This window comes from Pelecanus crispus, chromosome 9 (genome assembly GCF_030463565.1).
Source record: "Pelecanus crispus isolate bPelCri1 chromosome 9, bPelCri1.pri, whole genome shotgun sequence".
In the NCBI taxonomy this organism is placed as follows: domain Eukaryota; kingdom Metazoa; phylum Chordata; class Aves; order Pelecaniformes; family Pelecanidae; genus Pelecanus; species Pelecanus crispus.
The window spans coordinates 41,859,858-41,883,783 of NC_134651.1; the positions used below are offsets into that span (position 1 = coordinate 41,859,858).

The 23,926-nt window shown below is 38.4% G+C and overlaps 1 protein-coding gene across 1 annotated transcript in view; it reads left to right on the plus strand.

The window, feature by feature from the left end:
• The first annotated feature begins 1,605 nt into the window (after positions 1-1,605).
• Positions 1,606-23,926, plus strand: part of CNTRL (centriolin) — a 35,589-nt gene continuing 13,268 nt past the window's right edge. Inside the window, exons 1-22 of the mRNA XM_075716476.1 lie at positions 1,606-1,828; positions 2,270-2,403; positions 2,955-3,085; positions 4,528-4,669; positions 5,515-5,701; positions 5,800-5,993; positions 7,773-7,892; positions 8,759-8,984; positions 9,453-9,562; positions 10,728-10,922; positions 13,499-13,652; positions 14,676-14,896; positions 15,595-15,771; positions 16,765-16,899; positions 18,315-18,460; positions 18,932-19,112; positions 20,036-20,215; positions 20,528-20,707; positions 21,316-21,432; positions 21,851-21,995; positions 22,762-22,901; positions 23,493-23,676. Of these exons, the coding sequence (XP_075572591.1) occupies positions 1,606-1,828; positions 2,270-2,403; positions 2,955-3,085; positions 4,528-4,669; positions 5,515-5,701; positions 5,800-5,993; positions 7,773-7,892; positions 8,759-8,984; positions 9,453-9,562; positions 10,728-10,922; positions 13,499-13,652; positions 14,676-14,896; positions 15,595-15,771; positions 16,765-16,899; positions 18,315-18,460; positions 18,932-19,112; positions 20,036-20,215; positions 20,528-20,707; positions 21,316-21,432; positions 21,851-21,995; positions 22,762-22,901; positions 23,493-23,676 (3,622 nt within the window). The remainder of the gene's footprint in view (positions 1,829-2,269; positions 2,404-2,954; positions 3,086-4,527; positions 4,670-5,514; positions 5,702-5,799; positions 5,994-7,772; positions 7,893-8,758; positions 8,985-9,452; positions 9,563-10,727; positions 10,923-13,498; positions 13,653-14,675; positions 14,897-15,594; positions 15,772-16,764; positions 16,900-18,314; positions 18,461-18,931; positions 19,113-20,035; positions 20,216-20,527; positions 20,708-21,315; positions 21,433-21,850; positions 21,996-22,761; positions 22,902-23,492; positions 23,677-23,926) is intronic.

Below are 23,926 nucleotides of genomic sequence, written 5' to 3' on the forward strand. Positions count from 1 at the left end.
GAGCCGGGATCCCCCTTCAGCGAGCAGCGCCGCTCCCCGGCCGCCTCACGGCGGGAACGGCGCTGCCCCGCAGCCCGGCCCCGCCGAGGGGAGCCGTGCCCGGGGCTCCGTGCCGCGCGGGGTGGTCGCCATCCTGTCAGGCGCGGGCCGGGAGGGCGGGGGGAGGCCGGTGGCTTGGCTTGGCGGCCGCGGCGGGGGCACCGCCGTTAAGCGGGGCCGAAGGGAGGGAGCTGGCCGCCCCGAGGGCCCGTCGGCTCCCCGCCGGGGCGCGGGGTCCACCCAGGGCGCCCACCCCTCCGCGGCCGGCTCGGCTCAGCGCTTCCCCCTTCCCCGCCTCTTCGAACGTGAGAGCTTTGTCGTGGTTTTCATTGCAAAAGCACAGTCTGTCCTCGAGAAACCGCATTAAAACGTCCAACTGCTCTCCTTAAAACGTGAAGGAACTTCCCAAAGTAGCTTTTCGCTACCTCGCCACCATCTTTGCCCCGCTCCTGCCCCTTCCAGTCTCAGTTGCCTGGCCCTGAATGAGTTCTGCCTCCAAGTACTGAAGAGAGTGGCTCCTCCTTTCTTTCCTTCTTTTTGAAGATTCAGGGAGAAAAAGTAAATCCGTTTTATTGAAGAAAATCTTCTCAACTTCAGACACAATGTGATCACTCATATAGCTCCAAGTTCCCTTAAAAGCATGAGTTTCTATCTTAAAGAAAATCTTCTCAACTTCAGACACAATGATATCACTCATATAGCTCCAAGTTCCCTTAAAAGCATACGTTTCTATCTTAAAATCTTCTCAACTTCAGACACAATGTAATCACTCATATAGCTCCAAGTTCCCTTAAAAGCATACGTTTCTATCTTAAAGAATATCTTAAAATGTGCTTTTTAGTTACTGGGTCTACATTTTAATAAAAACCCGTCCCCTGAAGATGGGGGCTACAGGGGCCTTCACGCACAGAACATGTACATGACTGCTTCTACACTTATCCCTAGGGAAATAGATTCATCACAAGGGGAAGTTTCTGCTCACATTCTCTGGAATGTCCCAGGCAGTCATGGAATAACTTGTTTGCAGGAAGGGGAACGCTGAAGGAATGCCAGTGCTAGATAGATTTTAATTTTTTTTCTCTGTTGCCTTTTTTTAGCTTGTATTTTCTCTTTTAGCTGCAAAGTGGGTTATTTCTAGCTTTGGCAAAAACAATTGGGATCCTAGTCCTCCTCTTCTGCCCTCTGCCAATTATGTTAGTCTGATTTGAGAGTAGCTCCAGACCTGACAGACTGTGTAAGCCATAAATTGCAGGACAGTTACCAAGATGAGTTGCAAACCAGAAAGCAGTTCAGCCGGTTCCTGGTGGTGTGTTGTAGAATGGTGTCAGTAAGCAGGTATACCATTCCTCCAAAAATGTTAGCCCATGAAAACTGGAATCTGTGGCCCATTGGAGAATTGGCTTAGATGTGTTTTTTTAGGCACCGTATCATTGCTGGAAATATTTTCTTATGCTGAAAAGGCAATTTTGTTGGCATGCAAATTATTAAGATTTACACTTATGTACAGACTGATGTTTATTTCTGTTCTTTCAGATATCGGTCATATGACATTCTGTATTTTTGGCAATGAAGAAAGGCTCGGTAAGAAAAGCATTATGTAGAAAACCACAGATGGCGGCTTCTCGGACGCCTAGTCCAATGTCGCCTGTCAGTTCAAGTACCAGATCGCCATCTCCTCTTGGCCAACAGACATCTCCATCTGCTTGCAAAAGCATGGAGCGGAGGCACCAACAACTTGGTATTACAGCAGAAAACGTAGAAGCTGCTTTTGAGTATAAGTTTCACAAAGGTATTGTATAAATAACTGCTGGTATAACAGTATATACTAAAAGCATAAAAAGCCAGTGTTCTGTGAACTGTATGATTAAAGATGTATGATCTGTTGGAAAGAACCCTGAAAAACTTGCTTTCATCTTTTGGCACGCAAATGTGGAAGTGATAGTAATGAAAGCTGTTTAGAATAATGAGACTTTTACTCCTTACATTCTGTGCCGAGGGGAGGACTGGCAAAGGCAGATGCATACTGTGCCTTTTTCAAAAGGCTATACCTGCTTACTGTAACACGTAATTTCCTGTAAATGCTTCTGGTGTGCTGTGTCTCCTCATCCCTTGGGGGGGGGGGGGGGGAATAATTTTCAATGTTTTCCCAGTATTCAGTGTGAAGTAAAAGACTAATATAAAAATGACCAATTCTTTCACTACTAAAGGTAGTTTCTCTGCTTAATTTCAGATGAAAATGGTGTTAGTCCAGGAGTTAGGTACATTACCAAACCCCTTATAAAAGGTCTGTCAAAACAGGAAAATTTGGCATGTATAAGCTCACTGAATCTTTCTTCCCCAAAGGATGGGGACAAGAAATTTAAGGTAAGTTATTGAAAATAACTGGTAATTAAACAATGTTAAAAATTCATTTTGATTTATTTTTTAGTAAAGGTCTAATTCTAAGTGGATGTAAACAGCTATATTCTAATTATGTTAGCCTAGTTCTACAAGCAGCTTCCATTTTAAAAAAAAAAAAAAAAGTCAGTGGAGACTTGTCCAAAAGAAAAAAATTTTGGATCAGTTAGAATGAAGTTTAGAATGCCATCCATTTGTGTAATTTTTTAGCTTTTGAATTTTGCTCGGTTTTGTGGGCTTTTCTCTTTTTTTTTTTTAATGCCAATTTCCCTTTTGTGTAGATGAGACTGGTCCACTGTAAATTTAAAATCTAGTTTTCCTATTCCAATACTTTAGAATACTGTACCTACAGCAGGGTTTTAGAATGCAACAGTGAAACTGTGATTAATAAAATGTTAGAATACTTTGTATTTTTTAATGAGTAGGTGGTTGTTAAAAATAGAAATCTGCCTTTCTCTTTTAAAAAAGTAGAAGTTAATAAAGCTGCAATGCTAATGGATTAATTTTCTGTTCTATAGTACATAGAAAACTTGGAAAAGTGCTCTAAACTAGAGACACTAAATCTTAGTAACAACCAAATAGAGAAGATGGAGAAGTTGGATAAACTGATGAAGTTGCGTGAACTCAATTTGTCTTGCAACAAAATCAGGTAAGCAGAAACACTCGTGGTTTTGGTAAACCCAGATACAATAAAGCTGACATGCTCTTATTGTTTAAGTGAGTTTTCCCACAGGTGTTAACAGTTAAGGTGGATTTCCCATCAGTTGTATATCAAGACTTAACGAGCTTTGGTGAGATCTTCTTAAAAAGCACAAACTCCTAGGTGTTAGAAGGATGAATAGTTCTGGGAGGTGTTGTTAGTGTACCATGGCTGCAGTTAAACTTGTTTTCCTGGGAAATTCCACAGAAATGCAAGTTTCCAGATACCATGATGAAGAGTGTACAATAACCCAATTAAATGCATTAAAAATTTAATTAAACTTTTACTGCATATTATTACAGGTAAGTACAAGAAGTTTTCTTTTAGGAGAGGAAGCTGAATGGGCTTGATCAGGTAGGCTGTAAACTCACTGAATTGCTCTTTCACTTTCACTGTTTTGAGAGCCTGGTGTCTTTTCTGGGTGGTATAAAAATGTTGAAGGGTAATGGTTCAGGCAGTAGCAAAATTCTTTGTTTTCTTTAATTTTTCTGTTAGCGAATTATGATCTTTACATGAGACTGACTTTGCAATAGAGAAGCTGCGCTTTCGCTAGAGAAGTTAAGAATAGGAAGTAAGCAAGATGCTAGCATTTCTACACATTGCATTCACACAACTTCCTCTCTCAACAGGAATTGAAAAGGTCAGAGTAGCTTTTAGCTACTGCTGTATCTTTCCAGACTTTAGTTTCCTACTCAGAAAATAGCACGGTCACAAGAGCACATTCCGCTGTACTTCGTTATAATACTCATATCTTTAGATAAATGCCAAAGTAAACTAAAACCTAGCATGTTTTCCTCATTAGCTATATAGTATTTTAATGAAAACACTAAAAAATGCAGTTCTGCACACTGCCACTTTACAGTTGATCCTTGTTTTGTATGGAAACATGTATGTAGACATAGCGCTTAGAGGCATGGTTTAGTGGTGGACTTGGCAGTGTTAGGTTAATGGTTGGACGCAATGATCTTAAGGGTTTTTTACAACCTAAATGATTCTATGAAAAGAAAAAACGCTAAACATCTTTATTTTGGTTCATCTGTGTCCTATAACATTCTTAGGAGAAAAGGAACAAAATTTCCACATTAAAAAGGAATTATCACACATTAAAATAATTTTAATATTAAAATTAAGAGATGTCAAAGTAAAGGTTTTGCCACAGTGAGCAACAAAGTCTTGCTGTGAAATTTTTTTTTTCATCTTCATGTAGTACTTGGAAGTAAGCTGGTGTAGTTTAATTAGAATTGCCTGTCCATGGCAGTAAACAACTGGTTTTGCTAATTTCTTGGGTGATAATTATTTGAGACCGATTTTGCTGTAGTTTATCCACAAAGCCTCGGCTACGCTGTAAATTTGCTATGTTTCACGATACATTTCGTTGTTCTTATTTTCAGTAAAATCGAAGGTATAGAACATATGCAGAATCTACAAAAGCTGAACCTTGCAGGGAATGAGATTGAGCATATTCCTGTGTGGGTAGGGAAGAAACTGAGATCCCTGCGCATCCTTAATTTGAAACAGAATAAAGTATCATCAGTAAGTGATTATAGTTAAGAACAATAATTGTTCAGAATCTTTTAATGGACTGGTACATTTACATTGATTGACTTACCCTGAATAATTGCTGAGTGTCTTGCCACAAAGTCTGTTGTGAAATACAGTCATTGTGAGCCTAATAAAGTAGTCTATCAGAAAAACTCTCCTCCTGTGCCAGGTATTCAAAGCATAAACCTGTATTACGTTGTTCAGGAAATCCTAAATTTTTGGAAACTTAGGAAAAACTTGGTGAAAATATGAAGACTTTTGTATGTTATTGGTGGTGTCCCTTATAAGTTAATGATACGGTTTTGGAGACCTGTAAATAATCTACTTGTATTTTGTATTTAGGACATGACTAGATCTCCTTCTGTGGTCCAGGTTAATTTCCATGTTTTGCAGCTACAAAAGGCTGTCCATGAAATGAAGTCACTTAATACAATTCCTGAAGGAGCTACTTAGGAGGAGAGATGAACCAGCTTTGTTTGAGTCCTCCTCATGACAAAAGCTCCCTTTTCTTAAGAATAAGTCTGGGGGAATGAAAGGTTATATATATCCTCAGGCCTTGTTATCTTGAAATTTCCAAGGTCAAGCTTGATGAAATTTGCCCTCTTTGTAGTGGCATTTTTTCATAGAAGAAACAATTTGATTTTAGGAAGTTACTTCAGTTGTAGTACTGTGTATTTTGGTTGCTTTTTAGAGATTCCACTTTAGCATAAATGTTAAAATAGATCCTTTGAGATGGACCTAACATAAAACATTCTATACAATCAGAAATTCAGCAATGGGGATTTAATTGTTCTTGGAAGAATGTCTAACCATTGTTCCATTTGTCTTTGATTTAGCTCCATGATATAGCTAAACTAAAGCCTCTCCAAGATCTGACTTCTCTCTTCCTTGCTGATAACCCAGTTGTAAGTCTGCCTCACTACCGCTTGTACACCATATTCCACTTGCGAGCACTGGAAAACTTGGACGGACAGCCAGTGACAAATCATGACAGGCAGGAAGCTCTAGAGAGGTTTAATTTAGGTAATAGTAATACGTTAGAACTAAAAAGAATGACACAAAGCTTCAGTTTAGAAGGAAAATATTTTCTGTTTGAAATTTTCTGTTATTTTGTTTTTCAGAAGAGATAGAAAAATTAGAGAGAGAGTTGGAAAACACAGTAAAAGAGATGGAGAACCTTAAACTTAACCAGTCCAAAGTGCTTGAGCAACTTCAACATCAAGATGAGGTCAACAAATCATTAAAACAAAAGACTTTGCAACAGAAACAAAACTATGAAGACCTACAAAGGGACCTGGACACCAAAAATGAATTGGTAAGATAATCACTTGTACTAAGTAGGTATTTGGAATAGTTTTGTTGCCAGAAACAGAGCTGTCAATGTGCAAGTTGAAATGGCTGGAGATTTATCATTAAAATAGAGAAACAAAACTTAGGCACTTCAGCCTTTCAGAGTGATTATTCCTTGACCGGTAGTTCTTCAATATTCCTTCTGTGGGGAAAAAAGTAAGTATATTGAACCAGCAATCAGTATCACTCTCATAATTTATGGTTTGTAGTAACTTAGTTGTTTGTGTCTAGTAATTTTATGTTTGTTTGTTTAAGATTTTGTCAGTTGATGAAAGGTAAAGTATCCCCTAGCTGCTAAATTGCTGATGTGCTGAATCTCCTGTCTTGTCTGGACTTTAAAGTGCTGCTGCAATAAGGGAAAAGGTTAAATGCTTTTACAAACCAAGGTGTGCATATAAGTTATGTGTCAGTAATACCCCTTGATTATTATTTTGGGTAATGTCCATTAGTTTACTTTCTCCACATCATCCTAAAATCTTAATGTTTGACAAGTACCTTTCATTGGTAGCTATAAAAAAAAAAAAGGGAAAAAAGGGAAAAGTCCTATTGACTTGAGAGTGCTTGGTTGTGAATGACCTGATGGGAGCTTACTCTGTGGGGTTTATCTTACTTGTTAGACTTGTCCTCTAAAATTTTATCCTTCAGAATCTCTATAGCTAGTACTTCTGTAGCTGTTTCTTCTGTGAACACACACTAACCAGCAGCCTATTTCTAAAATGCTGTTTTCAGTATAGTGAGATTTAGCAGCATATATTTTGCAACTTAACCCGCTCTTATCCTTTGGATGACAAACTTTGCTTGCTTCTTTCTTCCTTTAGCTGGTGTACTGGTTTGTCACAGTTCCCTTTCCGCAGAGCCTTTATTCCTCACTGAAGGTAGCCCCACTGTGCTCCTGGGTTGCATGGTTATTTTTATTTGTAGGATTTATTTGCATGTTTACTAAAGTAGGAACATTTGTATAAAGTGTTCCAGTGAGACTTCATATTTACTGTGGTTTCTGGATACAATTTTCTTGATTTCCCCCCCCCCCCCCTTTTCTCTGAAACACAGTTGATTTTTGCACGACATGTATAGGTTTTAAAAATCCTTCTTTAAGCCTTTCCTCTATTCCAGTCTGTTCTATTTCTTTTCCTCCATTAGTCCTGCTTTCCACTGTCTATTGGAGTTTTGCTGCATGTTCTCCCTCAGGTATTCAGTGTGAAAACTTGATTTAAAAAAGAAATCACATGATGGACCTTTGTTTAAAAAAACTCCAAACCCTCAAAACCTAACTAGCACAAGGTTAAGCTAAAATGAAATGCATAGGCTCTATACACGTGACAATTGAGATACTTGTTTCTTTTACAGACGAGTGTCAATAGTTCTCACTGCTTATTAGTAGCAGTAAATGCATTCATTATTTGGTGTAGATTTTGCTAAAGGATTGTACCCAAATTATTTTTTATCCTAAGTTAGCGACAAACTTATTTTCAAACCTTTGGTACATGTAAACTTAAAAGGCCTTTCATGTGATCACTTGTGTTGTATTAATTGTGGGGTTCTTGTCTGCTCTTAGTCGTCATATTGTATCTTGTAATAAAGTTGCACTTTGTGATGCTCTTGATGCAAAATACACTCTCTTAACTTTTTCTGATGTGAGTGTTTCAAAGTTAATGTCTTTGCCCTGCTCTCTACTGAATTGAAATGTATGTGATAACAATGGTAGCTGAATGAATGCAACTTACTTTGTTTACTGGTTTATTAGTTAAAGCAGAAGACAGTGGAGCTAACACGAGCTTGCCAGAAGCAGTATGAATTGGAGCAAGAACTGGCGTTTTATAAGATTGATGCAAAATTTGAGCCGTTAAATTACTTTCCGTCAGAGGTAATAATTTTAAAATAATGGATCGTTTTGCACTGCTGTTTCTCTTGCTTTTCAACTTAGAAAATAGAAAACTTAATAGTTTTTCTATAATTCTACTAGATACTGCTGTATTAAGAGCTATTAGTTATGAAATATAAAAATTTCATTTTAAAATCATAAGTAACAAGATTTGAACTAAATGGGATCTGAGTGATGTTTAATGTGTTGGATATTAGTATACACACCTATACGCATATGTTTTAGCTAAGTAGAGTCAGTGAACAAACATTTCATTCTTATTATTAACCAAACAAATGATAGTCCTTTCTTCTGGCATAATTTTGGAGGCCCTTTCACTTGGAGAAATTCCATGAGCCAGAATGTTCTTGAGTTAGATGGTATTAGAATTTCTGTCCTTTTTCTGTTGTTTTTTTTCTGCTAGTAGAGCTAACCTCTGTCATACTTGCAAAAAAAAAAAATTGTAGAGATGCCTGAATGAAAGGAGTCTGCACAAGAAATGTAAAGATCAGTAATCACTAACTACAACCTTTTTTAAGTGCAACAATGTAATGGCCTAATTATAATCTATATTACTATTAGGTCTAAAATATTAAGAAAAATTCTTCCAGTTGAATATCCACTTGCATTACCCATTTGCAACAAACCGATCATACCCCAACTGGGTTGGTTTGGTTTGGATTCCATTATAAAATAACAAGAATGTTCAAGGCCAAACAAGTCAAGTGTAGTCTGTTTTCTTCTAATTGTTCTAATTTCAAATTGGTTTTCCTTTATATGCTTGTTAAGAGACTTAACTGTCTATTATGAGTTGACTGCAACCATACTTCTGAGATAGATCTAAAGACATATTGCTTCATACATTTCAGGATGTTGAACTTGATAATGTACCTGGTGAAAGCCCATATATCGGTAAGGCCAGGTATAAAAGAAATATGTTTATAAGAGAAGGCTACATTGCGAACAAAGCTCAGCAGGTGGAGATTGGAAAAATGCACCTAGATGAAGATGACTTCTATAGGAAACCCCAGCTGAAATTGCAGCTCCAAAATCTAGATGAACTACTAGAGAGTAAAGAGAAAAAGATTCATTCAGGTAAAATCTTAATTTTTGCCAAATAAAAATTAAAATATGTATATAGATATGTAGTTTATTCCACTGATTAAATGCTTGACACGTATTTGACGTAAGAACAGCAATAGCGTGTCAAAGGCTGTAAGTGCTGTAATTTCTAAACACTGTACTTGATGCATCTTGGGTCAAAACTGTTACAATTTCTCTTTGCTATATTTTAAGATAACTCAGGATGAAAGGATTAAATATTATTGAAAGAGACTGCTAGGGAGGTTTCAAATTTGATGTGTTAATTTAATTGTATAAGACTCATTAAAAAAACTTTAGACATACTCTTTGGGGAAACCAGAACATATTAGCTTTGGATTATCACTGCTTTAAGAAAATGCATTCTGGTTAACGTGTTAACAGAAAACACACATATCAATGTTACACAGAGTATTATGATGTATTTTGTGGGGTTTGATGTTTTTGGTTTTTTTCCTGCAGCACAAAGAAGATTAGAAGAACTGCAAAGTGCAATAGGAAATGCAGAGCAACAAGTTTTGAAAGTAACAGGGGAACTGCAACAACTGGAGGATGCTCTGGCTCAGAAAAAAGTATGCAAAGAAGTTGCTACATGAATAGCAAGGGAAAGTGTTCGAAGCAGCACTGATGTAGAAAATACAACTTTTTCACCCCATTCTTTTTTTAAAGGGGCCATTGTACATATGTAAATCCATTTCTCATGCATCAGAAAACCCTTAGCTTGTTTATAAATAAGCTGTCAGAATTGTAGTGCCAATTAATTGCATCTAAACGTGTTCCATGTTATGCTGCTGCTGATTGTTAACTTCCCCTGGAATGTTTTGGAAGAACACGAATACAGACTTGAGCACTGCAGCGAGTGGACAGTTAGGGGTCACTGCATTATGCAGCAGGAGACTTGGATTTGAATTTGAACGTATCTTCTTGGTTCCAATAACCGTAAGCTTATAGCTCCTTGAAGGCTTAGTGGACAGAGCAGAAAGTAACAGAGTAATGGCACAACATCATAAGCAGTGCTGGTGATGTGACATAGGTGTTCATGAGAAAGGCACTTTTACCTGAACCCCTCAGTATAATTGTATGGATTGAATATATTCTGATTTTTCAGAAAAGGCCTTTCAGGAAGGACAATAACTGTGTAGGTTTAGTTGTGCAGCTAACAATAAACAATGTAGCTACATAATTGGCAGCAAGAATTAATTTAAAAACACTTATCAGCATTAAACTAAAATTGTATCTTCCATTTCTTCAACAGCTGGCATAAATTACTGCTATTTTTAGTCTTTAAACTTGCCTTACAATCAATGACCAGGATCTCCCATGTTTTAACTTAAGAAGTCATTACTGTGGGAGGGGAAAGACAGACATTCCACATAGTCTTCTTAAGACTGCAAGAAGGAGTTATACAAGAGACTTCTGAAGTCTTGTTTGAAAACAGAACACTTTAGGGTGATGGACAAAATGAGGGTTCTGGCATTTCCTGGTATAGTAGACTAATGTTATGAAACTTCTTGTACCATAAGCAAACTGTCTTTCTATTTTCTAACTCTTTTTGAGAAAATCCTATGAGTTTTTGTTATGTTAAGAAAATAAAGAAGATTCAAAACAATTTTTAGGCAACCTGTTAGGCTAAACTAGCAGTCTGATTTAACTTTTTAAAATGTTCTTGATCAGCTGTGTATTTCCAATTAAGCTATTTTACCCAACCTCCTACCTTTTACCCAATGCTATCTCCAGATACCACAGGCCAACAAGGAAAGTCTTGAACAGCAATTGAGTGAAAAGATACGAATCCTGCATCAGCTACGAAAGGAAGCTTTAGAACTGGAAAAACAAATGGAGAAACAGAACAGAGAAATAGCGAAGAAACAGAAAGAGCTTGAAGACTTGCAGAGTTCTCTTGCTTCTGTAAATCCTGAGGATCCAAGGCATGTAAGTAAAACTGAAATCTTAAGTTTTTATGTACTGCATATATTCATGTACTGAGAAATGTAGTAAAGGCTACTTTAACAGATTACCATTCAGTTGTGCCTATTTCATGAACTATATATTCTTTTGCTATTCATCAATTTCTTTAGCTGTTATAATTTGAAAAACATGCAACTCAGAATTTAAAAAAAAAAAAAACAACCAAACAAAAACAACCAACTTCGGTAAAACACTTGGGCAACTAATTTTCAGTGCAGTTGCTGTACAGCACATTAAGAACTAGATCTTTCTGCTTCGCAAAAACATGCGGTGCAGAGCCTTGCAGACAACTTGTGTAAGAAATCCGTAATTCATCTTTTTGTAGAATCCGGCCTTAAAGATTTTTAAGGGTCTGTGTAACTGCTACAGGTCTGTAGCTGAAGTCCAGCTTTGTCAGAGAGCTCTTGCATTGGCACAAAAGTCTGTTTGCAAGAGGTCAAGCCTAGAAAGGCTGTCTGGAGTAGCAAACGTAGCTGACCTGGCCGAAGCGGTGACAGGTTATTATCGATATTCCTGTGAACTGCAGACCGCCGAAGGCAGCAGCAGCTCTGGCTTTACCCTGCAGTCTAGCATCCTAAAACTCGGATCAATTTTCAATAAATAGTTCTCTTTCTGAAAAGATTTATACTGCCTTTTTGGTGGGGAGTGGTGCCCTTTCTCTGCTGTCACGTTACTGATGGGTTCCGCAAGGTCTCGGAGGGCCGTGGTACAGGGCTGGGGCGAAGCCGGACGCGCCAAGAAGAGCTCTGGCTTGATGGTCTTATTTTTTTTGTTGTTCTCTAGGGGAGCTAGACTGATTTCTGAGTGACTGTGTTCAAGTACAGCAAACGTTTATAGACATTTTAAATTAAAACGAAATGGAATTACTTTTTTTTTTTTTTTAAATAGTGGTTTTTAAAAAAGCTTGTGTCTTTTTAAAGGCGAGCTTTTGAGGCCAGCTTGATGCTTTTAAGTAGGCAAAGAAAGGCTGTGCTCGGCTCCCGTCTTCAACCGAGGCCTGCAAGCACTTTTGAAAAATGCATTTTATGAATTCCCAGCCGCCAAGCAGTGAAGTAACAGAAGGGCTGGGTGCGTTTCGGGCAGGATCCCTGAACCAAGGGCCGGGCTCCCTGCCGCGGGCCGCCCCTCGCTTCAAATCACGACACAGGAAGCGGCGGCCGGGGCCGGGCGGCGGCGGGGGCGGGGGGGAAGGACCGGCGGAGCGGGGGGAGCCCCGGGGGGAGCCCCGGCCCCTGCCCCTGCCCCCTCCGCGGCTGCCGGCGAGCGGGGCCGTGCGGAGATGGGGGGCTCTGCCCAGCCGCGTTCTGCGCTGAAGACACCGGCTCTTTAGTCAAATGAATTCCAGGGCAGGGGTGGGGCGCTTTGCAAACGCTATCGGAAGAAGAAAAGACAAAGGCAAAGCTGTAAGTGTTTGGTGGTGGTTTGTTTGTTTCTTTCTTTTTTCTTTTTAAACAGCGCTTTCGTGACACTCGGCAGCTGCAGCAAAATGACTCAGCAGCAGCAGCGCCTCTGCTTGGGTTTTACTTGTTGAAATTTCACTTTTGAAAGCCGGATGGTAGTTTGTCTTTAACGAGGTGACAAGTTGAACTGTACTAATGTGACTGTTAAAAATAACTTCCGGTTTAATACATGAAAAATACAGAAAGTTTATGTTTTTACCTGTTAATTTCATTATAAAAGCAACTTTATCAGTAATTTTTCTGAGAACTTGTATTTAAAATTTCTACTGCAAGCTCAATTTTTTTTTCCTGAGTAGTAAGAAAAAGGTGCTGTTTATCATAACAGTATTTGTATTTTCCTAAATTATCTGGCATTTGAGTCATTTGTAAGTAATTTCGTACCTGCAAGAAACAGCACTACAGTGTGTTGATAACCAAGTTGTGTATACAGCCAAAACAATCAGCTAAATTCATACAAAATGCATGAAGTCCTAACCACAGTCTGTGTGAGCTGTGGGTATTTCCCAGAACTATTTAAATTAAAAAAAAAAAAAAAATCTGCTTTAAGTAAATCTTAGCTATAAAGTTGGCCTGGCTTTCTGGTTGTTCAGAGTATTTTCTTTTGGGTGGTGACCTGACATGTTCTAAAGCATCATCTGCTGTGAAGGCAATGCGGGATGACAGGATTAAAGCTTCTGGAGGAAATCATGTTTGTTCTTGACTGAAAGAGGAAGTAGTATCACAAAAAGTAAAGGCGGGAAGAAAGGTAGTAGCCATGAGTAATAACTTATAAATGGGGACCTTATCCATCGTGCCTGGGCAAGGGAGAGACTACTAATGATGATGTTAGTCACACAGATTGCTTGCCTATCTGGGATCCTTTGTGGGGCAATAATGTGGAAAAATATTTTAAAAAACCAACCAAACAAAACCCAAAAAACACCCCCAAAAACCCCCCAAACCCAAGCATCACAATATATGTGGTGCTTGTGACACTGCTGGTAGTGAGACACCACAGAACTGAGTTAAAAATATTGATTTGACTTTTTTCAATTTGTATTGATGTTGTCCCACTTTACCTTTACAACTGTTAATTTACAGGCTCACATGAAAGCTCAAAAAGCAAGTAAAGAACAGCAGTTTGATGTAATGAACAAACATTACAAACAGCTTGAGAGTCGCCTGGATGAGATGCTCTCTAGGATTGCGAAGGAAACTGAGGAAATCAAGGACTTGGAGCAACAGCTCACTGATGGTAAATTTTTCTTTTTGTCTTGGAGTGTTTCTTTTATCTCTGATAATATGACAATTGAATTGAGGATTCAGTTTTGTTTATCTTTGCTTAAATTAAATACAGAAAGTGTAGGAAGAGGTTGAAAACTATTCTTAGCTGATCTAAAAGGAGGCTTCATGTACTTTTTTTTTTTTTTTAACTTTTTTAGTCGCCTCACTCGTACGTGGTTGGGGGAGGGTAGTTTGCAGGATTTTTCTTTCTTTTTTTTATTTTCTTTTTTTCTTAAGGTGGGGGGAAGCAAACAACTGCTTTGACGAAGTGACTGGTTGCTCTGGGGTTCAGGATCAAAATGTCAAGGCAGGAAGGCCCTTGGTCAAGTCTGAGCTGAGTGGTTTATTGGTTACTTAACACAACCTTGTGATCTGAAATTTTGTTGGCACAGCAGAAGAGAGGATTACTCTGCTTCTAGTTATACGAGTGAAGTATTGATAGTTCAATACCCTTACGATGTTGTCTTTTCATTTCTACTTCAGATAATTGAAAATATTAAAGAGCTGTTACATAGCTTGTACTCTAGCTGACTGAGATTCACTCATGTGCTTGTAGCCTCTACAGAAGTCTTTTATATTCTGTGCGTCAATTTGATCCTCTGAGTTTTGGAAGCTGACTGAATGAAGTCAGTGAACTAAACTTATGTATACATTTACTACATACCTAGTCTATGTGAAAGTAAATACCCCAGAAAAGAACATGAATATAAAAATTGAAACCAAATTGATTTAGGTGTAAAGGTAGTAAATGTCATCTTAAGTGGGGGGTGGGAATGCACAAAGAACTGCATTTTCTTTGTAACTTTTCCAGTGGTCAGGTTAATTAACCTTTAAAATACAGCACAGGCATTTTTTGGTTGAGTTCTAGTTACTTCCTGTTACTATGTATTTCAATAGGTGAACATCTTAAAGAAGATTAAGAAAGGCAGTTTTGTTTGTTTCATAAATAAACATGGTTTCTTAACGACCTCAAATTTGTTTTGCATTTCTGCAGGTCAAATAGCAACAAATGAAGCACTGAAAAGGGATTTAGAAAGTATTATCAATGGATTACAGGAATACCTGGAAAGTGTTAAGGGTCAGGCAAAACAGGCCAACGATGAATGTAAGGAGTTGCAGAAGGATAAAGACTCTTTGCTACAAAGATTGGCAGATCTAGAGGAGGAAAGAAACAACATGGAAATAGTTGCCATGGATGCAGAAAATATGAGAAAAGTAAGGCTTAATACTATGTTTCTTCCCAAATTCAGATACCTAAGAATAAACTTGGAAAAAAAAAAATAAGCAAATGACCAAATTGGGAATAGCAAAGCATGGTTCCTTGGAAAAATAATTTTTTTTGATATGGCAACTTCAATTAGATGTGCCCACACACATTAAGAACAGAATTTGGCCTTTAAAACCAGTTGCGAGAGACATACAGTAAATCTGTACTTTATGGAAGATGTCTCAGAAATGCAGGCTTTACCTTTCAGATGTTACTAAAAATGGATTTGCAGTCAATATCACAGTGAATTGCATGAGTGTCTGGACACTGGCTGAGGATGCGTGCGTTAGTAGCTTGCGTCTGTCCTATCAGCCAATTACTTCGGGAGCTGTCTTAGTATCCTGATAAGGTTTACGTAAACCATAATACCGGGGACAAATGTGTATCGCTGTAAGCTATACCTTTGTAACTTGAGTGTAGATTTTTGTACGGTCTGTCACAGTAGTGTCATTGACCTGCCCTTTGTATGTTGTAGTGCTACGTAGCTTTAAGTTTTACTGTTTAGTGATTAGGGTTGGTGTCTCTATTTTGATCTATCTGCTGTCACATTGATGATGGGTCCCTGAGTAACAGAAGAGGGGCAATGTATTTCAAGAAATCCTCATTCTCCTGTATACATAGTTCTAAAAGGAATGTAAAATTCTAGGAAATTACAATGCTAGAGAGGGCACTCCAAGAGCAGCAAGAAATAAATGAATCGCTTAGAGATGCGCAAGGGGATCTCAGCGCTTATGAGGCTGAACTGGAAGCCCAGCTAAGAGACAGAGATGCTGAAGCCAATCAGCAAAAAGAAGAATTGGAAAGACTGAAACAACTTAGCCAGGTAAGAACAGAGCACTTAAGCTGCCAAAGGGACAATATACCCCGGGACGAGGGACGACCAAGCTTTCCTCCATACCACATCTCCAATGTTGACTTGCAAATAATTGCTGGTTTAGGTGTGCTCCCAAATGGCAGGTAGCATCAGTTTGCAAGGATTTATAACTCTGCATTGAAGCAAGGCACAGATCATTTGGGGAGCCTGTAGAGAATATTCACTGTATTTAAAGGGAAAATAATAATCTGTATCTTTCTGGAAAGAGATAACCATGCATACATACATCAAAGAAATTACACTAAAGCAGTCCTGTGAAAAGTAGCAGGTGAAAGACAAAGTTTTCCTTTGCTCTTTGTAGTAGAAATTGAGTTCTATAGCAAAAAAAATTTTTTTTTGGTAATATATTATAAAGTAGTAGCTTTCTGCTGGGAAGAACAATGTATGCTTTAATTTGTGCAGTCCCATTTTATCTTGCTGTTGGGGATCCTCATTTGGATTTGTGTGTGATGGTGATGTACAATAACTGCTATCTTGGTTCACTTGCCATTCATCAGAAATCAACATGCTGGGGTTTTTTTGCAAGACATATTCCAACTGCATGTTCCAGATTGCAGGCAGAAATGAAAATGCAAAACAGTAAAGTGTAGTGTTCTGTCCCTAACCCTTCCAAGTCTTTTAGTTTTGATGTTTCAGGAAAAACTTGAAAGCTGTCTATAGAACACTGATACAATGTAAATCTGTCAGTTACCTGGTGGGTAGGATGTGCTTATGCTAGGTCTAGATTAGAATTTACAGTACAAGTCATGATGATGATGATGTTTTAGGAAATACACCTGTTACATAGATACGGTGATGGGTTGATTTGGGATGGTCGGGGTGGTTTTGTTGGGTTTTTTAGGTGTTGTCCTATTGTCTTAAGAAATCTAGCTGTTGTGTATTTGGGTGACAGGTTGGGGTTGGGAGTGGGGATATTAATCTGAAGGTTTTCTGTGTTTGTAGATGGAACTGTCAGCCCTGCAAGCTGAACTTGAAAAAGAAAGGCAAGCATTAGAGAATGCTCTGACCAAAGCACAACTAGCAGAAGAGAAAGAACAACAAAATTATACGCTCCTTTCTCAGTTCAAACAATTGCAGGTGAAGCATTTGTTGCCTTTAAAAAGTTACCTGATAAGCAGTATGTTTCCCCAGTCCCCCAAGGGGAAAGTGATAAGAATTTTAAAGCATTCTGAGTCTTGTTTTGAAGTTCAGTAGTATTTATCACTTTTCCTGACTTTAATTTTCTTGTCCAGAGACCCTACACCATAGTCTTTTTATTTTAGATATTTAGATTGACCTTCAAAATAATTTCAGAGCTGCTCAGTTATATTGCAGAGGGATTGATAAATTGTTATATGTATCTTAATTTTCCACAAGCGTCATCCAGTACATGTCAGTAAGAAGACTATTTGGATGCAGAAGAAAAAACTGATCCAATACCTAAAGCAGAATTTATTGCCTCTGTTTAAAGCTGTGATCCTGAGGAATCTTACTTCATTGCCACAAAACACTAATGGCATCCAAGTACAATAGGCAACAAAGCTTGTGATCCTTGAACTCACAGGCATTTTGTGAACTGCATAGGTGTACAGAAACACCTCTACTTTAATATAGTGTCACAGATCAGTGCTTCATCTTAACTGAGATTAGAAAGTGAGTGTTTCCTCTTCCTAAAGCTGCTGAAAGGCTCAATCAGCAGGATTTCTCTAGGCACTCTGCTGGGTTCAAGTTCTTCAAATTATGTCTGGCAAAGAAACCCCCTTCCTTCTTTATTTAAGTGCTGTGTGATTAAAGCAGTTGCCCTTGTTGTGGGAAGGTCGGGCTCAGTCCTTCTTTGTATCCATGAGATCCCTTTTTCCTATTTTACCTGCTCCTCAGAGGATACAATGACCACCAGAATAGAATAGAGTAGCTCGTTCGGAAGGGACATACAATGAACATCTAGTCCACCTGCCTCACCACTTCAGGGACAGCTTATAAAGGATCCTCACCAGACATTAGCACTATCATTTTTGCTGAAGCTTGCCAATGTGCAGAGAAGAGTTAAAGACCAATGAGGGCAGGACAAGTGTGACTCCTTGGCCTAGTGTCTGGGACAGTGTCTGTGATTGTTCCATCCTCTATTATGGATAGATAGCGTGACAGGCTTCTGTGTGCTGTTGGGCTCTGCTTATGAAAAGACAGTACTTCCTTAGTTTAAGGAAAGGATAACATCATTTTTGCACTGGCATCTAAATACTTTTCAACATAAAGGAAACTGAAAGGCAAAGATTGTTTGGGGTGTTCTTGTTTTGTTGTTGATATCGGTTCAGGCCACACTGGAAAAAAATGTTTGGACTTTTTATTTAAAAAACAGAAAAACAAACACACACGCACCAGCTCCCCAAAAACCCAGCAACACCACCACCATCCCCAAAAGAGATCTAGGTATTAAAAATTCTACCTTTTGCCATTTGTGCATTTGTTTGCTTATGGTTCTGCGGGTGGGTTTGTTTTTGTCTGGTTTTTTTTAGGGAGACAATAATCTCCTGAAACAACAGCTTAAAGATCTTCAGAATCAGCTAAACCATGCGGTTGGTAACTTAATTCATCCTGAGGAAGTCTTGGCTCGTATAAATGAACTCAAGCAAAAGCTTCAGACAGGAGTTGGAGAGGTTAAGTGAGTAAAATAAACGTACAAACAGTATTAGATTTGTGCATGTGGAAGTGGTAAGTACGCGAGAGCAACAAGGTACACGTGCTGCATCCTACTGAGTGCAACTTGGGGCAGTTCAAAGATGAACTTCAGCGCTCTTTGGTTGTTAAGAGAACATCACCTGAGCTCAGTAACTGCATTACTGAGGGAAATATGCAGTCCCCTTGGGTTTCACTGCAAGGGACAGGGCAAACTTTTATTCCCCTGCTTTGTCCTCAGCAACAAAGAATGGTAATAAACAGACAGAATGGTATAAATAGAGCTGGGGTGCAGGCCTGTCTGTGCAGTGCAATGTGTTTGGTGCTGCACCTGAATTCATTTACACTGGATGCCTTAAACTTGTGCTATTGTGTTAGGCTTCGTTATTTCATTATCTGGTATCACAATTTAAAATCACTATTTTCTGTCTTGGAACCTGGATTGTTTCTCTTTCAGATGTCAGAATTCAGCCGATGTTTTAGGGAAAAGCCTTGGAAATCTGCAGAAAGAATTTAATGACATCCTTGCTGATGCTCAGAGGGAAAAAGAGAAAGCATGGGCTAGAGAGAGACAATTGCAGGAAGAAATGGTATCTCGGCAGGGAAAACTGGAAGAAGTACAGGAGAAATATAGACAGGCACGTATCAAAACAACAAAAGCAAGAGTAAGACAATTTCAGCTTAATGTAAAGGATTAATTGAAAGGATCAAGTTTCACTACGGATGTAGCTTTGCTACCCTCCATCTTTTGGAGAAATACAATTGTACTGAAGGTAGACAAACTGAATACATTTGCTTGTCAGAAACATGTTGACAACTCGCATCAGAGCAGAATGGCGTTACTCATGATTAGAACAGGAACACTAACCACTATTAGAGTTTTGATTTTCCTATTGTGCACAAATGTATGTCACGTAGTAATTTTCATTATAAAGAAACTGTATAAGCAGGCAAAAGCTTCTGAAGACAGAAACAAATAATTGACCGCTTCCATGCTGTGAAATTCCAGTTAAAGTAGTGAAATACATCAGCCACTTCTGCTTTTAAGTGTTAAATCGGGTATTTGACAGGACACATGCTCCTTTGCAACCTTCTGTTGGCTTTTATTATATAAAGCTTGCAAAAATATTGGTTGGAGGAGAAGGGTTTTAGTGTGCATTAAAACTTCCACAAGCAATCTCTAATTTTAGCTATATGGTAAGAAGGAGAGAGACCCACTTGTTGGTGTTAATTAATAGTCTTTATGATTTCTGCCTGATTATTTGGTGAATTAGAATTTAGACTCAATGATATGTCTCGGGGCAACAAAGAGTTTAATTATGGGTAGAAAAATATAACCAGTAACCTCCTCAAAAGATCACTGCTACTACCAAAGTAACTTGGGCACTTTTAAAACGTAATAATAGTTACAGTGGCAAAGCAGTTCTTTTTCCTTTCTCCTCTGGTACGAAGTGTGCTGGTAACTGTACTTCCCAACAAGTTATTTCTATAAATCATTAAAATAGCGTGGCTTTTGGTTAAAAAATTTCTGGCTACTCATTCTAACCTATTTCACTTCCAGGTTAAAGCTGAAAACAGGCAGAATAAGAACAAGGTCCATCAGTTAGAGAATGAAATTCAATGTTTACATGAAAAAATAAAGAGCATGGAAGAAATTCAGGGCCTTGCTGATCAACAGCTCCAAGAGGCAGATGAAGAGAAAGAGACTATTCTTGCTCAACTGGAAGATTTAGAGAAAAGGGTAGGAATGAGTACGGACAAGTCCTTGCACTGTGTTTGCTCATGAAAAGAAGATTCTAACGCTACTGAATTATTTTACTTTCTAAGATAAATCAAATACAGAGGTTAAACCACAGAGGTTAAACAGAACATCTTTCTCTTCCTTGAATTGTATGGGTTGTCCTTGCTTTAGTTTTTTTCCCTGTTACTTCTATGCATACAATACAGAATGGGATATGTACGGGGGGGGAAAAAACTTGTACCACCAGAAAGGCTTTCTTCCGTGCTGCTTTTTACTTGAAACTTATAAAACCTATTGCTTTCCTGGTTTCAGAAAAAAATAGAAGATGCCAGGGCACAAATGCAATTTGTCAGTCTAGATAAAGAACTGAAGGAATTAAAGAGAGCAATCGTCACTTCAGATAAACTGGCAGCCACAGAGCTCTCCATGGCTAAAAATCAGCTGAAAGCTCTTCATGGGACTGTTCTCAGAATTAATCAGGAGCGAGCTGAGGTAAATCAACATTGATAATTAATTGCTTGTATACAAGTAGTGCTTTCTAATGCCATCGTAATGGGAGCAGTCCTGGTGTTGTGTTTTAAATTCACCTTCAAAGCATTATTCTGAATTGTCCTGCTGTCCAGGAGCTCTTGCTTCAGACAGTCTCATCTTGAAATACAGTAGGTGAATGCCTGAGTAAATTTAGTTATGTACAGGCTTTCTTGCTGTGTGTTAGAAGGTGAGGCAGAAGCAAGTTTAATTTCTTATTAATTGAAAGTCAAACAGTAGGTAATACATTGTTACCTAAGATAGAAAAGCAAAACAGTAGGTAATACATTGTTACCTAAGATAGAAAAGCAAAAGAAAGGACTATGGAAGTTTGTTCTTAGACCTCAAGTTTTTAAAACAGAGCCATTTTTGGCTACATACTAGCATCTCGTCTGTAGAAACACTGTAAAGTTATAAAGGCGAAACATTTTATATAAACAGTTTCTGGAATTTCAGAACAGACAAGTGCTGATGCTTCTTATTAGTCAGCTTTTCACAAAGCTGCATGAGACATCTGCAAGCTTGTGAAGTATTCTTGCAAACTAAAGCTCAAACTAAAATCTCAATTTTAGGAGATAGAGGAAGCTGAAGAGTTCTGTGCTGAGGCAGCTCGTGCGGCTCGGGATCTTGCCAGAGCAGAAGCAGAAATAGAATTGTTACAACAACTCCTCAAAGAGAAGGAAGAACAAGTAGGTTGCAGTGATGTTTGTTCTATATTACATGAGGAGGATAAAATACTTAGATATATTGGTTCAGTGAGTTTCTGAAAATGCCATATTTAGAGGTGTCTGCCCTGCCCTTTTTCCTCAAGTTTTCCCAAGTCACAATGTTCTTCCCTCCCCTGACATCTGCCAAAGAACAAAATGAAAACCTCACTTGCTAGAGTAGCTGACTTTTAAGGCAAACTATCACCTGTTCACTTAAATGCCTTTATGAGGCTATGTCTGTAAGCCTTGGTCATATGAGGGGATGGGAAGAACAATTTTGGCACATCAAAGCGGTACATGCATTTTGCTGAGCGAGCGTTTTTGTAGGGACGGATGGACATGTTTGAAAAAGTTTTAGCACAGTCCAAAGCACTCCAGTTTAAACTTATATTTTAAATAGTTTCAGCATGAAATGGAGAAAGCTGGTGAGAAGACTGTTGCATCAAGCTCTCAGAAGTTTGAAATTGACAAATTAAACGAAGCTATGGAGCAACAAAAAGCAGAAATTGGCCGTTTAAGATGGTTGTTGGATAACATTGGGACAGGTAATCTCTCTTTTTCTCTCCATTTCTTGCGGATAAGCGTGGATGCAGAAGACTTCACTTTCTTCTCCATATTTCTCACTGTTTGATCCAAGAAGCTGTTCGAGCTCTGCAAGTTTATTCTAGGAGAATAAACTGTTCAGGATACCTTCCTGTACAGTTCCTATACAGGATACATTCCATCCTTAAATCACCGGGCTTCTGTGGATTCTCTGTATCTATGTATATGAAGCAAACAGCAAGACGTAACTTTTCTGAAGTACTGTGTTTGACAGTGCATTTGAAATGCACAAAGGAAGCGGATGGTTAAGGACCAGCAGCGGCACTAGCACTTCTGGGTTTCTAGCTTTGCCAGTTGACAAGCCATGTGACCTTTGGAAATTAGTGACGTTTTGCCTCAGTTTTCAAAATCAGAATGGCAGTGTGTTAGTTTTCACTAGCCTGTATTAACAACAATTTAGAAAACCCTTAATTGTGCTATGCATTCAGTTTATACTGCTCTAGAACATTGTCAGAGATCTATATACAAGGAAAAATGAGCATCAGTTATCTGTATTGAACCAGTATTTCTACAGTCTTAAAATGACAAACTTGCAAGGGCCAGCATGTATCTACATCACTATATAATAATGTTTAGTTTGTTTCCCTGGCAATTCATTTTTTAATACTGTTTTAGATTAATGGGATAACAATGAGGGGAAAGTTGAATACAGTATTTATGACTTAATTATTTGCCTTACATGCCTATAAACCCGTAATTAATTTACAGGTAACAAGGATGAAATTGACAACTTACAAGATGAAATTGCAGCACTCAAAAACATGCTTTCATACCAGAATGACTACATCACCAGTATAGCAGATCCATTGAAAAGAAGGGGATACTGGTATTACATGCCATCATCGCAGGTCAGAAATAAAAGTCCTATTATGTGGGATGCAATTTGATATGGGAAGGTCTGTTATAAACTTGCTAGGTCTGGGAGAAACGTAAGAAAAAATATTGGCTGGCACTGAAACAACACGTGCGCAAATGTTCCCTGATAAAGCCTATTACTGCGTAGTAGTAGGAATCCAGTATATGTAAAATTTGGAGGTGACTATTCAAAATACAGAACTGTAAATTCATTTAGGTAAAGGTTAAAAGGGGATATTACAGACAAACATTTCTTGTAAAACAGCATTTCTCTGAATTTAAGAGAAATATTGTTAAAATACATTTAGTGCTCTCTTTTAAAGCAGCATCATAGAATCATAGAATCGTTTAGGTTGGAAAAGACCTTTAAGATCATCCAGTCCAACCATTAACCTACACTACCAAGTCTACTCTAAGCCAATCAAGGGTACACTAGGCTATCATGTATCATGCTTGGAAGAGAGAGAAAGCAGAGTACGTTTAGCCTGTTCTTGAAAAATCAGTGCTTTAGAACGTCTACAGCAAATAATTTATTTTACATGACTTGTTATTTCTAGGTTAACACTTATTCTTGTCATCTTTAGGCTTCAACTCCTGCTTCCCGCAGCACAAAAGATTCTGGAGTTTGTTTACTGTGTTCTGGCACATCCCCACCCAGAAGAGGGTGCGGTCCAGACAGGCAGTGCAGGAAGGACTTGCCCAATGAAGGAGGATGTTGGGTTTATTCACCAGTCAGAAACAGGTTGTACAAAACAAATGCTGGTAAAGGTAAGCCAGTCTCATGGTCTCAATGTTTAGCAGCATACTACAGATGGTCTTGCTTGGAGTTCATAGTGAATTTTTTTTGATGCACATGAGCGACTTATAATTTATTATTACTGTTGAACTTGTTATTCAGTTTAAGCAGTATTCGTTACATTTTTGGACATTACATAGAATATGTGTTATTTTAAAATGTGCATTTGAAGAATATCTTTTACTGAAAAAGTGATTAAAAATAACTCTTTTTTTTCCTTTC